General features: G+C 37.3%; 1 protein-coding gene across 3 annotated transcripts in view; it reads right to left on the bottom strand.

Annotated features, from left to right (window-relative positions):
• The window catches only part of MIB1 (mindbomb E3 ubiquitin protein ligase 1), a 133,126-nt gene that overhangs the window by 24,949 nt on the left and 92,520 nt on the right, over positions 1-15,657 (bottom strand). For all 3 annotated transcript variants that reach the window (XM_009192508.2, XM_003914226.4, XM_021929853.2), the window contains exons 13-15: positions 6,674-6,806; positions 1,932-2,018; positions 907-1,068 (exon numbers count right to left, since the gene is read on the bottom strand). In XM_009192508.2, coding sequence (XP_009190772.1) covers positions 907-1,068; positions 1,932-2,018; positions 6,674-6,806 — 382 coding nt within the window. The remainder of the gene's footprint in view (positions 1-906; positions 1,069-1,931; positions 2,019-6,673; positions 6,807-15,657) is intronic.

Raw genomic sequence — 15,657 nt, 5'->3', positions numbered from 1 at the left:
TCCCAGCTACTCAGGAGGCTGAGGCATGAGAATCACCTGAACCCAGAAGGCGGAGGTTGCAGTGAACCGAGATCATGCCACTGCACTCCAGCCTGAGCGACACAGCGAGACTCCGTCTCAAAAAATAAAAAATAAAAAAAGAATGAAAAGACAAATCTCCTACCAACTGGGAGAAAATATGTGCATTCACATATAAAGAATTTGTATTCCGATTACATAAAGAACTCTCAAAACTCAGTAATAAGAAAACAACAAACACAACAAAATAATGAACAAAAGATTTGAGCAGACACTTTGTAAAATACATGTGGTGATAGGCAAATGAAAAGATGCTCAACACCAATAGTCATTAGGGAAATGCAAATTAAACCACAGTAAGATACCACCACATATCTACTTATGAATGGTTGATGTCAAAAAGAACTGAACAGCCAGACGTGGTGGCTCAGACCTGTAATCCCAGCACTTTGGGAGGCCAAGACAGGTGGATCACCTGAGGTCAGGAGTTCAAGACCAGCCTGACCAACATGGTGAAACCCCGTCTCTACTAAAAATACAAAAATTAGCTGGACATGGTGGCAGGCGCCTGTAATCCCAGCTACTTGAGAGGCTGAGGCAAGAGAATCGCTTAAACCCGGGAGGTTGCAGTGAGCAGAGATGAAGCCATTGCACTCCAGCCTGGGCAACACAGTGAGAGTCCATAACAACAACAACAACAGAACTGAACAACTTTTGGTAAAAATGTGGAGCAATAAGTTAGTACTGACTAAGTTCATAAACTAAGTTTCTAAGTACGTAGGTCTGATAAAATATTTTATCCAATACAGATTAGATTACCAGTAAATATAAGATCTTGCATAAAAAGGTTCTTCCACTGGTACTGAATGAAAGATGATCTTTACTCACTGTGTTTTTGGATGGCTCCCAGGCAGCATCCACCTTCCCCACATCTTGCATATCTTGGAGCTGACGTAGCTGAGACAAAGTGTGATGCCTTAGAGCTTCATGCAAAGGAGTATCCCCATCCTTATCCTGAATATCCAGCTTGGCACCTGCACGGACCAAAAGCTAAAAGAGAAAGATGTCTCATATTGGTAACGTGTCCACACACATAAGAAACTTCAACATATCTAAAGTAATGGTGAGAGCACCCCGGACCTACTGAAGAAGTTACAACTAAAGCTAATCATTTTTATGCTTTTGCCTTCTATTCTTCTCCAACCCTGTGGCTCCTTACAAAGACTGATGTGTTCTGGTTATTTAAATATATCGAATTAGAGAAAATAAAAATATATGAGAATCGATATGTTACTTAATTCATCTACTCTAAGATGATGATAATGGGGGGATATTTAGGACTTTATTTCTCTTTTTAACTTTAGATATATGACTTGAGATATGTCAAGCACTTCCACCAGGACCAAATCATAATGTTCAAAATTCTTCTATTATGTAAACAAACAAGCAACTGTTATTATTGATTCCATTTCTTTTGGTAAATTTTCTCCAAATGTATGGTCATGAGGAAAGCCATGGAGGATAGCAAGAGGAATTTCAAATAACAATAAATGTGAACAGTGTTTGCTAAACTACAACCCCTTAAATAAAAATGCATAGTTGACATTTCAATCGATTACTTTAGCAGTAAATATAAGTTTATTAAAACTTTGCTTATGGTGCTTTACCAATTTCCCTAATCCTTTCTAGGATACTTACTGAAGAGCTTTAGAAAAGTACCATCTATATATAGAAACCAATCTCAAGCATATAGTCTTATGTGTCTTGGCAAATCACATTGTATTCAGATTTACTTACATCTAACTATGCCATTTTGAGACATGTAACACTGTATCATTTCAATTTTCAGGAAGTTCTAAGAATCTGTATGGTTAAAACGTAATTGTAAGCTAAAATGTATGTCAATACTTTACCCTAACAATTTGGGTATGCTGTCGTTCAACAGCAAGGTGTAGGGCAGTTTGTTGGTTCACATTCTGGATATCCAGGTTTGCGTTACCCTGAACGAGAAGAACAAATTTTAAATGGTTAAAGTAAAGTAAACATGAAAACAGTAAAGAACATGAAAACTAACTACTCATAAGGAATAAATAACACCGAACACTGCTGGCTACTTTCTCCTTCAGCTGCTGTAAGGTTATTCTCATATGGTAACAGTTGCTGTTAAAGTAGAAAAATGGATGGGGCAACTAACTTTCCGAAGTAAAACAGCAAGTTTTAAAAATCATCTTTGCCGGGCGCGGTGGCTCAAGCCTGTAATCCCAGCACTTTGGGAGGCCGAGACCGGTGGATCACGAGGTCAGGAGATCGAGACCATCCTGGCTAACACAGTGAAACCCCGTCTCTACTAAAAAATACAAAAAACTAGCCGGGCGAGGTGGTGGGCGCCTGTAGTCCCAGCTACTCGGGAGGCTGAGGCAGGAGAATGGCGTAAACCCGGGAGGCGGAGCTTGCAGTGAGCTGAGATCCGGCCACTGCACTCCAGCCTGGGCGACAGAGTAAGACTCCGTCTCAAAAAAAAAAAAAAAAAATCATCTTTATTATGCTAATTCCATCTAAGAAGAGTTAAAAAGGACAAAGCACAGTACAGCTCAAAGACAGATCTCTTTCAATCTCCACTATAAAGCAATGGAAATAATTAACTCCTTAGAACTGTAAATATTCCCTGAAAAGTTACATTAATGAGTCTGCACACTGGATTTAGATTTACTTTAATGAGCTGATAATTTCACTTCCCCTTGCTGCATATTTGAGCTCTTCCTCAATCTGTGAAAAGAAACTTTGCTTTAGGTGAGAAGGCAATGCTTAATTCGTACATAAAAGTATGCATTAAAGTAAGCAGAAAGTCCTACCCCAGATCCTAGGGCAGCCAAAGAATCATATGAGAAAAGCTGAACCCTGATGAAGAAAAAGACTGAGGCACAAAATAAGTGCACCTCGGAGTCTGGGGACCTAGGTCAAAGCTCCATCATCTATTTCCTCAGCTCCAAAATGGTGACAGTTAAAACCTATTTCACAGGGTTAATGTGAAGATTAAGAAAAATAACATATAAAAATGGCTAGCAAATGTCTAGCATAATTTTAAATTTTTAAAAAATGAGATCAACAAAAGAGCTGAAGATTCAAAAGATAAACTTTGATCATTTCGTTTAGGTCTTAGAACCACGCATGCCCTCTGGTTACAACTCTGATACTAGGGAGGGGTATATGGAGCTGAAACTTTGGTAATGTTATATTATATTCTTCAAGATGGGAATTTCTCATTTGTTTTTATTATGTTTCTTTGATGTGTGGTCAGAGGGCACCTGATCTCAGCTTCTCTTCTTCTTTTTTGAGAGTCTCACTGTGTCACCCAGGCTGTAGTGCAGTGGCACACAGCTCACTGCAGCCTCAAACTCCTGAGCTTAAGGAATACTCCCGCCTTAGCCTCCTGAGTGTCAGCTTAATTTTTTATCATGTCTATTTCTCATATAAATGTGAACAATGGGGATTTTCTTTAAGTTTCCTGAGCTTTTCCAGCATTGACATTTCACTAAATAGTATTCATTGCATAGGTGCACCACAATTTGCACAATTTGTTTATCCAGGCACTAGCTTAATTAACATTTGGCTTCGCTTCCAGTATGGGGCTAATAATAACTGCTGCAAACATTCAGTACAAGTATTTGCTTAGAAAGGTGTCCAACGTTCTCTTGAGTACATACCTAGTAGTAAATTTATGTCAAACTTTGTAAGAAACCACCAATTTGTTTTTCAAAGTGCCTGCTTTAAAAAAACACCAGCACTGTATACGAATTCTAATTGTTCCACGTCCTAACCAATACTTGGTTTTATTGGTCTTTTAATTTTAGTCATTCTAGTGGGCAACTGGTAGTATCTGGTTGTGGTTATTTCTATTTTGTTAATCACTAATGACACTTTCACTTGCCTATTTGCTAACTGTATATCTCCTTTAGTAAAGTGGATGTTTAAATCTTTTGACCATTTTTATATTTGTCCTTTTATTTATTTTTATTTTTTGGAGATGGTGTCTCACTCCCTCTTCACCCAGGCTGGAATGCAGTGGCATGAAGCCTCAACCTCCCAGGCTCAAGTGATCCTTCCATCTCAGCCTCCCAAGTACCTGGGACACAGGCACATGCCACCACACCCAGCTAATTAAAATATATATATACACACGTGTGTGTGTGTGTGTGTGTGTGTGCAGTAGAGATGAGTTCTCACAATGTTGCCCAGGCTGGTCTCGAACTCTTACACTCAAGCAATTCTCCTGCCTCAGCCTCCTAAAGTGCTGGGATTACAGGCATGAGTCACCAGGCCTGGCTGGTTTTATGGTTTAAGTTTTTACGTTCAGGTCTATGACCCATTTAATTTTTGGATAAGTTGTGAAGTAAAGTCAAGGTTTTTTGTTTGGGTTTTTTTGTTTTTGGTATATGGATATCTACTTGGTTTAGTCCTATTTTTGGGAAACAATCCTTTCCCATATTACTTTGGCACTTCTATAAAAAAAAAGGAATTGACTATATATGTATGGTTCTTTTTTTCTTAAGTAATTTGAGTTGCTGTTTATACATATGTGTGGTTCTACTTCTGCATTTTTTATTCTTTTGGTTTGTATGATTGCTATATAGAAAATACTAAGTAATCCACAGAGAAGATACTAGAATAAGTTTAAGCAAGGTCACAGGATATATGGAAAACATACAAAAATTGTATTTGTATCTACTAGCAATATACAATTGGAAATTGAAATGTAAAAACAATTCTGTTGAGTGACTCATTGATTGACTGGGCCTCGCTCTGCTGCCCAGGCCAGAATGCAGTGGTGTTACCACAGTTCACTGTAACCTCCAACTGCTGGGCTCAAGCAATCCTCCTGCTTCAGCCTCCTGAGTAGCTGGCATTACAGGGGCGTGCTACCACATCCAGCTAAAATACAATTTATAATAGCATCCGCAAAAGCCTACTGAAGAACAAATCTAATATATGCAAGAGCAATCAAACTCCCAAAAGACTTTTTAATAGAAACTAATAAGCTGATTCTAAAATTTATATGGACAAGGCATGGTGGCACTTTGGGAGGCTAAGGCAAGATGATCACTTGAGACCAGGAGTTTGAGACCAGCTTCGGCAACATAGAACTTGTCTCTACAGAAAAAATAAATAAATAAAAGCCAGGCATGGTGGCGCATGCCTACAGTCCCAGCTACTTGGGAGGCAGGAGGATTGCTTGAGCCTGGGAGGTTAAGGCTGCAGTGAGCCGTGATTGTGCCACTGTACTCCAGCCTGGGTGGCAGAGTGAGATCCAGTCTCAAAAGCAAACAAAAAATTACATGCAAATGCAAAAGATCTAGAACATTAGAGGAATCCTGAGAAAGAAGAAGAAAGAGGATTTAATCTATCTGATTTCAAGACTTACTACAAGGCAACAATAACCAAGACATCAAGATAGTGTTACAAGTTCACTTAGATTTTTGAATAAAAAGGAATTATCATAATTAACAGAGAGTAGTAATTTTAATAGTAAAGATTTAAAGTAGTGGGGGGGTAGCTTAACTTTTGATATATTTCTTTAAATTTCTGTAGTTTTTGGAATGTATACTTTATAATTTGGTATTTAATTACATATATTATTTGCTAAATTTTTCTGTTTCATCTTCTTAACTAGACTATAAATTCCTTGAAGTCCGGAACCACAGATAATTCTTTGGTAATTTCAGTGCATCTATATGGCATATGCTTTACTGAAGCATATGAAAAATTTGCTGAAATTACTAAAATATCCTAAAACCACAAAATAGGCTCCCTGCAAAATCCAATCTCATAAAAACATAGTGTCATCCTATTCTGAGATGAATGAAATGACTAAGGTGAGTCTGTAATGCTATCAAGTCATAAATTCCAGGGGTCAGCAGCAGTTATGAAATAAATCTCCTAATCTTAGCTACAAACTGCAGTCTGCTGACAACTGGCCACACTGTTTAATTATCAACACAGATGGTCTTGGTGCTGTGGTTGATGATACTTCCATAACAGTGGCAGCCATTCTGGGAAATCTCTGTTAGTTGATGCCCATTTTGTAGCACCCACCCATCCAGGAAGACTGTGCACAGGAAATCCTGGGAATTGAGGGACTCACTCTCACACACACATTACCATCCTGCATTTAAGAAGTATTGGGCAGAAGACAGAATATGCATTATATCTGAATTTTCATCATCATGAGGTTTTACTGGAACCTACTAACAGGCAATTTATAAAGCAATAAATAAATGAATGGCAATGGTCCCGAATTGTTTTAAAAAAAAGAGAGAGAGGGCCGGGCGCGGTGGCTCAAGCCTGTAATCCCAGCACTTTGGGAGGCCGAGACGGGGGGATCACGAGGTCAGGAGATCGAGACCATCCTGGCTAACACGGTGAAACCCCGTCTCTACTAAAAAATACAAAAAACTAGCCGGGCGAGGTGGCAGGCGCCTGTAGTCCCAGCTACTCGGGAGGCTGAGGCAGGAGAATGGCGTGAACCCGGGAGGCAGAGCTTGCAGTGAGCTGAGATCCGGCCACTGCACTCCAGCCTGGGCAACAGAGTGAGACTCCGTCTCAAAAAAAGAAAAAAAAAAAAAGAGAGAGAGAGAGAATTATTTAACTCTTTTCTTACCTGATGTACCAACAGTTCCGCCACTTCTACATGATTATTAAGGGCAGCCAGATGTAAGGCAGTATAACCATCATCTTTCTTCTCATCCACAATCCATGGTCTTGGTAATTTAGATAGTAAAACACGCATTGCACTGAAAGTTAAATTCACATTATTTCTATATTTGCATAATTTGATATATTTTCTTTAGAAAATACACTCAAAAGAAACTTTTGCAATCAAATGAAGATACTCCTCTTTAAAGAAAATCATGCTCTTAGAGACAAATAGAAATTCCACTTTTCTAAATCTCAAATGTGCAGCTTTAATTTAATTTTTTTTTTTTTAAGAGATGAGGTCTTGCTATGTTGCCCAGGCTGGCTGGCCTTGGCAGAGACTACAGGTGCATGCCGCCATGCCCAGCTAGCTTTTTGGTATTTTGAGAGGTAGACACACTATTACTATCTGGGAAATAGAATCAAAACAGAATGGAAGTGCTACAAAGAGGAAACACAAGAGGGAAAAACCAAAGAGAAAAGAAATATACCCTAATGAGGGCACCACTTTGGCTTTGTGGAACCTCTCAGGTTCAGTATCAATAGTATTTATTAATGAAACAGTTAATGAAGAACAGCCAGATAACAATTTTTAGAAGTAGGAAAAACTTTGATAATTAAAACACTATATATGCTGAACTATCTTAGCTGACAGATTATTGTGTAGCTGGTTATCATGAATTGCAGTTAAAATTTGACATCATTTAGAAGTGGTAAACCAAGTTTGGAGCAAAACACACAAAATGGCCATTATAATTTAATATTTAAAATTTAAAAATCAGTAAAAAAAATTTCCAAAGCAAAAAATAGAAAGTTATACAAAAGAGAATTAAAGATGTAAACTCCAGGCACCAAAGAGCAGAACTACGTTCAAGAAGTCTGAGAATGAACAAAAAAAAAAAAAAAAAGAAGTCTGAGAATGGGTTGTGGAGGATTGAAGAACCTCTAAAATTACACTTAATCATTTGGAAACTTTTATTACACTTTTTTTTTTTTTTTGAGATGGAGTCACGCTCTGTCACCCAGGCTGAAGTGCAGTGGCACCATCTCGGCTCACTGCAAGCTCCGCCTCCGGGTTCATGCCATTCTCCTGCCTCAGCCTCCCGAGTAGCTGGGACTACAGGCGCCCACAACCACACCCAGCTAATTTTTTGTATTTTTAGTAGAGACGGGGTTTCACCTTGTTAGCCAGGATGGTCTCGATCTCATGACCTCATGATTTACCCGCCTTGGCCTCCCAAAGTGCTGGTATTGCAGGCGTGAGCCACTGCGCCCGGCCTTTTATTAGACTTTTTAAACAAGTTTATGAACCCAAAGTATACTGAGAATCACAGCTTACAGAGCCCCTTCCATGGCTGTAACTGAGTTATAATCACTGTTTGGGGATAACAGACTTCTTTGGAAAGCTATGGGCTCTCCTCCAGAGAAATGCATGTCAAAATCTTTACCTATTAATACAATTTTGGGTGAGTCTACAAACCCCTAAATCCCATTCATGGGCTTCATGTAAGACTAAGGTTTTCTGCTTTTGTTTTCAGTCACTAGTAAGGATTTTACTCCTCCTCATTCCATAAATTAAAATAAAATACTAGATATTATACAGACTTTGAGATTCTCAATGGGAATAAGTACTGGTAACACATTATACTACTGATGTTTGGATAGTCATGATGTGAATGCCATACATTATCTCTTACCCTACACATTTGAGCACATAAGAAACAGAACTTACAGGGGTAAACAGTTCTGGAAAATTTTAAAGATACAAGTATTAAATCATGTGAAAAGTGAAAAAACATTTTATTAAAATCAAAATGTAAAAATAATAATGTAAATACTTGTCATTGACTTAAACAAAAATTGTGACATAATCATGTTGAGAGGAATGGTAGTAACAGAGGGTATTACTTTTAAATCTTCATTTTCCATAACATGAAATCACTAGATGCCTATAATTGATAAATTAAGAAATTACAGGATAAATTACAAGTTGTTGGTGCAGACAAAAAACGGGTAAGGAGGGATGAAGCAGAAGGTATTTATCTTTCATTATAAGTTTTGTAGTAACATTTGACTTAACTATGTACATATATTAGCTTGATTAAAAACTTTTTTTTGTTTTTTTCTGAGACAAAGTTTCTCTTTGTTGCCCAGGCTAGAGTGCAGTTAGTGGCACAATCAGAGTTCACTGCAGTTTCAACCTCCCAGGCTCAAGTGATCCTCCTGCCTCAGCCTCCCGAGTAGTTGGGAGTATGGGTACATGCCACTATACCCAGCTAATTTTTGTGTATTTTTTTGTAGAGATGGGATTTCACCATGTAACAGCCCAGGCTGGTCTTGAACTCCTGAGCTTAAGCCATCCACCCGCCTTAGCCTCCCAAAGTGCTAGGATTACAAGCATGACCCACCATGCCCAGTCTAAAAACGTTTTTGAAATCAAAACACTAAGATAATATTTGGGCTTATTGCCTTGAAGTATTTTTAATATGCACCTGTATTCCTTTTAACCTCTTAGATATACCACTGTTACAGAAAGTATTAAATTATAGTGTGGTTCACAGTAACTTCATGTTTTTTTTAAAGTCTTTGAGTGAATAGATATTTCTGAGAAGCTGGTTAACAGAATCATGTTTCCCATTGTCTTCCATTATAGTTTCAGAAGTACATTCTCATATTATTAGGTTGGTGCAAAAGTAATTGCAGTTTTTGCCATTAAAAGTTAATACAATGCCAACAGCTCAAAGAAAGGAAACGGGTAAGAGAGCAATTCCTCCTCTGGGCACAAGCTGCTGGTGGAGATGAAGCCATCATGTACTTGTTCTTCTGGTCTTGCATATCATAAGCAAACAAGCTAGGGGAAGGTGAAGTCCCTCAAAAGGGCCATGGCTCAGAAAGTTATTAAGACACTTACACAGAAACAGATATGTATTCTTGAAAGCCTGCTGGTTCTTTGCTGTCTCCTTACTTTGTGTCTTTTTGGGTTTTTCTCTCAGTAGGATATATATATATAACTGAACCATTAGAACAAAGGAAAGACAGTAATTCCAGGATATCACTTAAGTGACAAAAATTGTCCTACTCTCTTCCAGATCACCTTCTACAAAGTACTCAAATCCTAACATTAAAATGAAAAGGTAATGCATTTAATAAAATGTTTTTTCACTTTTCACATGATTTAATACTTGTATCTTTAAAATTTTCCAGAACTGTTTACCCCTGTAAGTTCTGTTTCTTACGGGCTCAAATGTGTAGGGTAAGAGATAATGTATGGCATTCACATTATGACTATCCACACATCAGGGAGGTAGTTTTCATCTCAGAACAAATCTACTCTGTTAAATAATCCCACTTACATAAATGTTGCAAATTACAATATTAAATAATCAGAATTAAAATACCATCTTTATTCCCCTTAAAATGCTGAGAAATACACCATAAAAATAAAAATTGAAAAAAATGTGGCATTATTTAATAGAAATGCCTCATTTTAAACTGATTAAATGAACTGTTAAAACACTAGCAAGGTATTTTAAATAGAAATGGTGATTTGAGATCTCCCATAGAAATAATGTTCTATTGGCAAATGAATACATCAGATAAGTTAATTGAGTAAATAAAACATACAGATAACAACTAGAGAAAAAGATTTGTAGAAAAGGAAATCCAGAAGTCCAATTAAGCTAAAAATTAAATCACCAGGATGGAATCACAATAAAAAAAGATAACAACTATGTATCTTTATCTGGAAAATAATAACTGGTTTTAAAAGAGAGAGAGAGAGAAAACAGTTTGTGTGAAGACTGGAAAAATAAGGAGAAAAAGGATTTGTCTATGTATCTTCAAAATTATCCACAAAGAAAGTCTCCTGACAGGCAACCGTGGTATTCTTTTTTGCCCTGCAGTAAAATACTACATCATCACATGGAAAATTATCACAGGTTAATGACACTGTTAAGATCATCCAACCAATTGTCCTGCTCGCCAATTAATTTCCAATTTTAATTTAGCTTTTCAGACTAGATCTGTTTTCTCCCCCAGCAGAGAAAAAAAAAAAAAAATCTACTGATTAGCTATTTTTGAGAACTGTACTTAGCAATAATATTTCTTTCTGTAAATAGTAATTTGACATTCTGACTTACATATCAATCTCTTACAAGCTTAAATAATGTTAGTCAGTCATCCCAAGTCCAATTACTTCTAGACCCATAAAGTTAATGCCCAAACCTGGACCCTGTGAAGCCCTCACTAAGCATTCTCACCTATAACATCTCTAGCTCATATCTCTTAACTACAACAAATGGTCATGATTCATATCTAATACCAAAAGTGCTACAGAAATCTCTTACAAAATACCTATAAGGGTCAGGCGTGGTGGCTCATGCTTATAACCTGTAACATGAAACTTTGGGAGGCCAAGGCAGGTGGCATTTTGGGAGGCCGAGGCAGGTGGATCACTTGAGACCAGGAGTTCAAGACCAGCCTGGCCAACATGGTGAAACCCGTCTCCACAAAAAATCCAAAAATTAACCAGGCATGGTGGTGTATGCCTGTAATCCCAGCTACTTGGGAGGCTGAGGCAGGAGAATCACTTGAACCCTGGGAGGTGGAAGTTGGCAGTGAGCCAAGATCACACCACTGCACTCCAGCCTGGGGTACAAAGCAAGACTTTGACTCAAAAAAAAAAAAAAAAAAAAAACTATAAGGCTGTTGTAAAAATTAAATGAGTTAATATATGTAAAAATGTTTCAGTATATGATCTCAAATTCTTCAATATAATAGTATTATGACAACTTTTAAGATTCTAGACATATACTCAAACATAGTACAAATTCCTCTTTGCCCCCTCCTCTTTCCCAATACTCCTCTCACATACATACATATATGTATGAGATGGAGTCTTGCTCTGTCACCCAGCCTGGAGTCCAGCGGCTCGATCTTGGCTCACTGCAACCTCCGCCTCCCGGGTTCAAGCAATTCTCTGCCTCCCGGGTTCAAGCAATTCTCTGCCTCAGGCTCCCAAGTAGCTGGGCTTACAGGCACACACCACCACGCCTGGCTAATTTTTTTTTTTTTTTTGTATTTTTAGTAGAGACGGGGTTTCACCATCTTGGCCAGGCCGGTCTTGAACTCCTGACCTCATGATCCACCCACCTCGGCCTCCCAAAGTGCTCGGATTACAGGCATGAGCCACCGCACCCAGCCTCCTCCTATATTCTTGATCTTGATAGCCCTTCTTACCATTTAATCAGTCATTCTACTCAGAAACCAGGGAATCATTCTAGACTCTTTCCCCTCTTCTTATGTCCACATTCAATTTGTCCTGCCATTTCTCCTTTTTAAAACTAAACTGTTCTTCCCAGTGGCCCCCAGTCTCCCTTCCACTGTATTCTCTATACCACCCCACACAAATCTGACCATTTCACAATTTTCACATATTCTTTTTAAAAAAATCTTTTAAAAATAAGACTAGTCTTGATTTTTTAAAAAAATTATAAAATATACTTCCCTGCCTTTAATATACTTTTAAAAGAACATGAGACTAAACGTAATATTTTCGTGAAATCAATTACAGCAAAATCGACTTGATTTTTACTAAGCTGTGGAGAAACACTGCAGATAGCCCCAAATCAAAACTAATGCAAGGGTCAACTAGCCAGGAGAGGGTGAATTACTTTTTGGTTTTGTTTTTAAATAATCTATTTTAGAGCAATGTTAGATTTATAGAACACTGCAAAGCTAGTACAGAGTTTCCATATACTCCTCATCCTTGTTATTAACATTTTACATAGTATGGTACATTTGTTACAATAAGCCAACGATGAAGCACTGTTATTAACCAAAGCCCACACTTGAGATTTCCTTAGTTTTATTCAATGTTCTTTCTCTGCTCCAGAATACCACATTACATTTAGTTGTCTTTTCTCCTTAGCTCCCTTAGGTTGTGACAGTTTCCCAGACTTTCCTTGTTTTTGATGAGTCTGACAGTTTTGAAGAGTACTAATGGGATATCTGTAGAATATTCCCAAGTTGGAATTCATCTGATGCTTTTCTCATGATTACACTGTGCTATTGGTTCTTAGTAAGAAGGCCACAGAGATGAAGTGCCATTTAATCACATCACACCAAGGATACATACCATCAGCATGCCATGTGACTCCAGAAGTTAACCTTGATCACCTGGCTGAAGTAGTGTTTTTCATGTTTTTCCAGTGTAAACATTTCCATATCTCTAAACTATGCTCTTAGGAAGGAAGTGACTACATACAGCCCACATTTAAGGAGCGGGAAGTTATACTTCACCTCCTTGAGGGTGAAGTAGCTACGTAAGTTATTTGAACCAAGACCTATAGCCCGCTCATCTTAATCAAAAATTGCCAACCCCCTCGAAAAAAATAATAATAATACAGGACCACAAGAAAAGAGGTCATCTTTGGACCCAGCCTGCAAGATATGCTAAGGGAAAGTTAAGCAAAACAGCTTCTGGTCCCCTCACTCTCATGTCAACAGCAGTAGTTCAGAGCAGCCTGTCCCCTCTCTTTCCATGGGACAAGCAATCTTAGGAAGACATACTATAATCACAAAGACAGTTGCAGGCTGTTTCCTGCAGCACTTTAGTTAATTAAGAGGAGACTGTTAAGCTGCAAGAGCTGAGGTCTGTAGAGTTACTGGGATAAAGGTGTTACCAGCTTGAGAATTCAGTAATTTTGTTAAGCCAATAGGCTGTCTCACCTGTGAAGTATAGTATATGAGATTTGGAGATATTTTTCCTAATGCTCAATTTGGTTGTTTTCCAAGAGGTTAAGGACATGGATGTTTTAAAGATAAGATCTTACTACCAGTTAAGCAGGCATTTGTGAATAGTGCCAAAGAAGCATTAAGTTCCGGAACAACTAATAGCAGTGCCTAGCATAATCCCTGGCACATGATAGTACTCAAACGTTTGCTGAATGATGAACAAATGAGTTCTAAGAAGTAGAGGGGACAAGCAGCTGTCTACACTGGTATGTAGTATTCAAGTGGCACTGGGTCAATTTTTATGGCCTGCCATGCTTTGCAATCTTTCTTCAGAGGCAGGCAACATTTTCCCAAACCCTACTAGCTAAACTGTGGAGGACTTATATATTAGCATTACTTAACGCAAAACAACATTAGAATAGTACTGTAGTACATATTAGGTGTTCAATAAATGCTTGCTAAATTAATGAACAACCTCTCAAATAGGTAAAGTAGATTAGTCCAGAATTCAAAAAGGAATTTATTAAGAAAACTGATCAACTGCCAGTAGTTCTTCTGGGCATGCTAAAAGCAGGTTACTATACAACTGAGCACGTTTTGATCAAAAAGGTATACTTCGTATACCTAGTATAGGGAACTCAAAGTTTTGTTGAATGGAAGAAATGAATAAACAAATAACAAAATAATCAATCATCTTTCTGAATATACTGAGGCAAAGATATTAGCAATATATATTTGGTGCATGGTTGAGTTCCCAAGAGGAATAATTTCCTAACTCATTTCATTATCACAAATCAGAGGAGCAGTGTGGCATAGTGGTGAAGAGCTCCCAGTCTGAAACCAAATTATCTGAGTTCAAATTCTGGCTCTAACCACAACAGCTAGTGACTTCAGTAGATGACTTAACTTCTGTGCCTCAGTTCCCTCATCTGTAAAATGTGAGAAGAATCACAAATCCTATTTTATAGGGCCATTACAAAAATTAAATGAGTTAATATTTATAAAGGGCTTAGAAAGAATCTGGCACGTAACACATTATATAAGTGTTTGCTTAAAAAATAAGTACTTTCACTGCCACAAAATCGTTACCAAAATGGGGTACTTGAGAAAACTGAAAATTAACCTACTTTATACTCTGAGACAAGTCATCTTCTCATAATATGAGCAAAATTATTTCATTATCTAGGAAAGTTGTTTAAAATTGCCCAATATCTAAAGTAGTAGTCCTTATGTCACTCTTTTAAAATAGACATTCAAAATAATTAAACTGCTATGATATTAAATGCTAAAGACAAAAAGAATGTGAAGGACAAACTTCTGTAGGTGTGTAAGCTCAGAAAACTCATAATAGTTCTTATTGTTTCTTAAGAGGACATATTTGTATTACAAACAAGGTATAGTTGGTTTCTCTTGTGCATTTTTATGTGAGATCTTAAACTATATCTCCACAGATTTACTAGATTTCATGTTTTAATATTTTTTCTCCGATTAAAAAATTTTCAATATCAAAATCTATTGTGACTATGCTATTAAAATTCAAAACAAAAGTATTTTTACCTCTGAGTCACATACTATGTAACAGAGTTATGGACAGGTTAATGACTATCTCAATCTGTGTAAAGTATGCAATGATCATACCTAAAAGTTACTTCAGAAAATTAGAGAAACATGACAATGTAGAAGGGACAGAAAAAACACTACACATTTGAATATAAAGTAGAATTCATAATAAAATGCATTTGAATACTTGTATAATTTCTCAAAAGCATACTGGACCCTGTTTTTACCAAAGCATTATTACAAAAAATTAACTGAAATTGACAGTGAATTGTTTTAAGCAGCACTTCCAAGATATCATTTACATACTATTTTCTTCTCCCTTAATGGTGTCTCTCCACCACCAATATACAGGTCCTACCTACCATTTCTATACATTTTCCATTCAAATACTATTCAATAAATTTTAAAAGCATGTATATGGCAACAACTAGCTCTAAAGATAACCCTACAAAATCCTTTCAGGCCATTAGCTATGTAATATATCACCATCCATAACTTTTTCTCAATCAAAAAATCAGGTTATAAAATATATTTTGGCAGCAGAGGGACTTCACTTGTTCCATAACTGTCTAAAGATTGTCTTGCTACTAGCCAGGGTAATTTTTTTCCTCTTTCCTTTTTTCTCTGCAGTGCTTCTAAGTATAGTGACAGTGC

Source organism: Papio anubis, chromosome 19 (assembly GCF_008728515.1).
Source record: "Papio anubis isolate 15944 chromosome 19, Panubis1.0, whole genome shotgun sequence".
Taxonomy (NCBI): Eukaryota; Metazoa; Chordata; class Mammalia; order Primates; family Cercopithecidae; genus Papio; species Papio anubis.
This window is presented reverse-complemented; position numbering and strand designations above follow the sequence as displayed.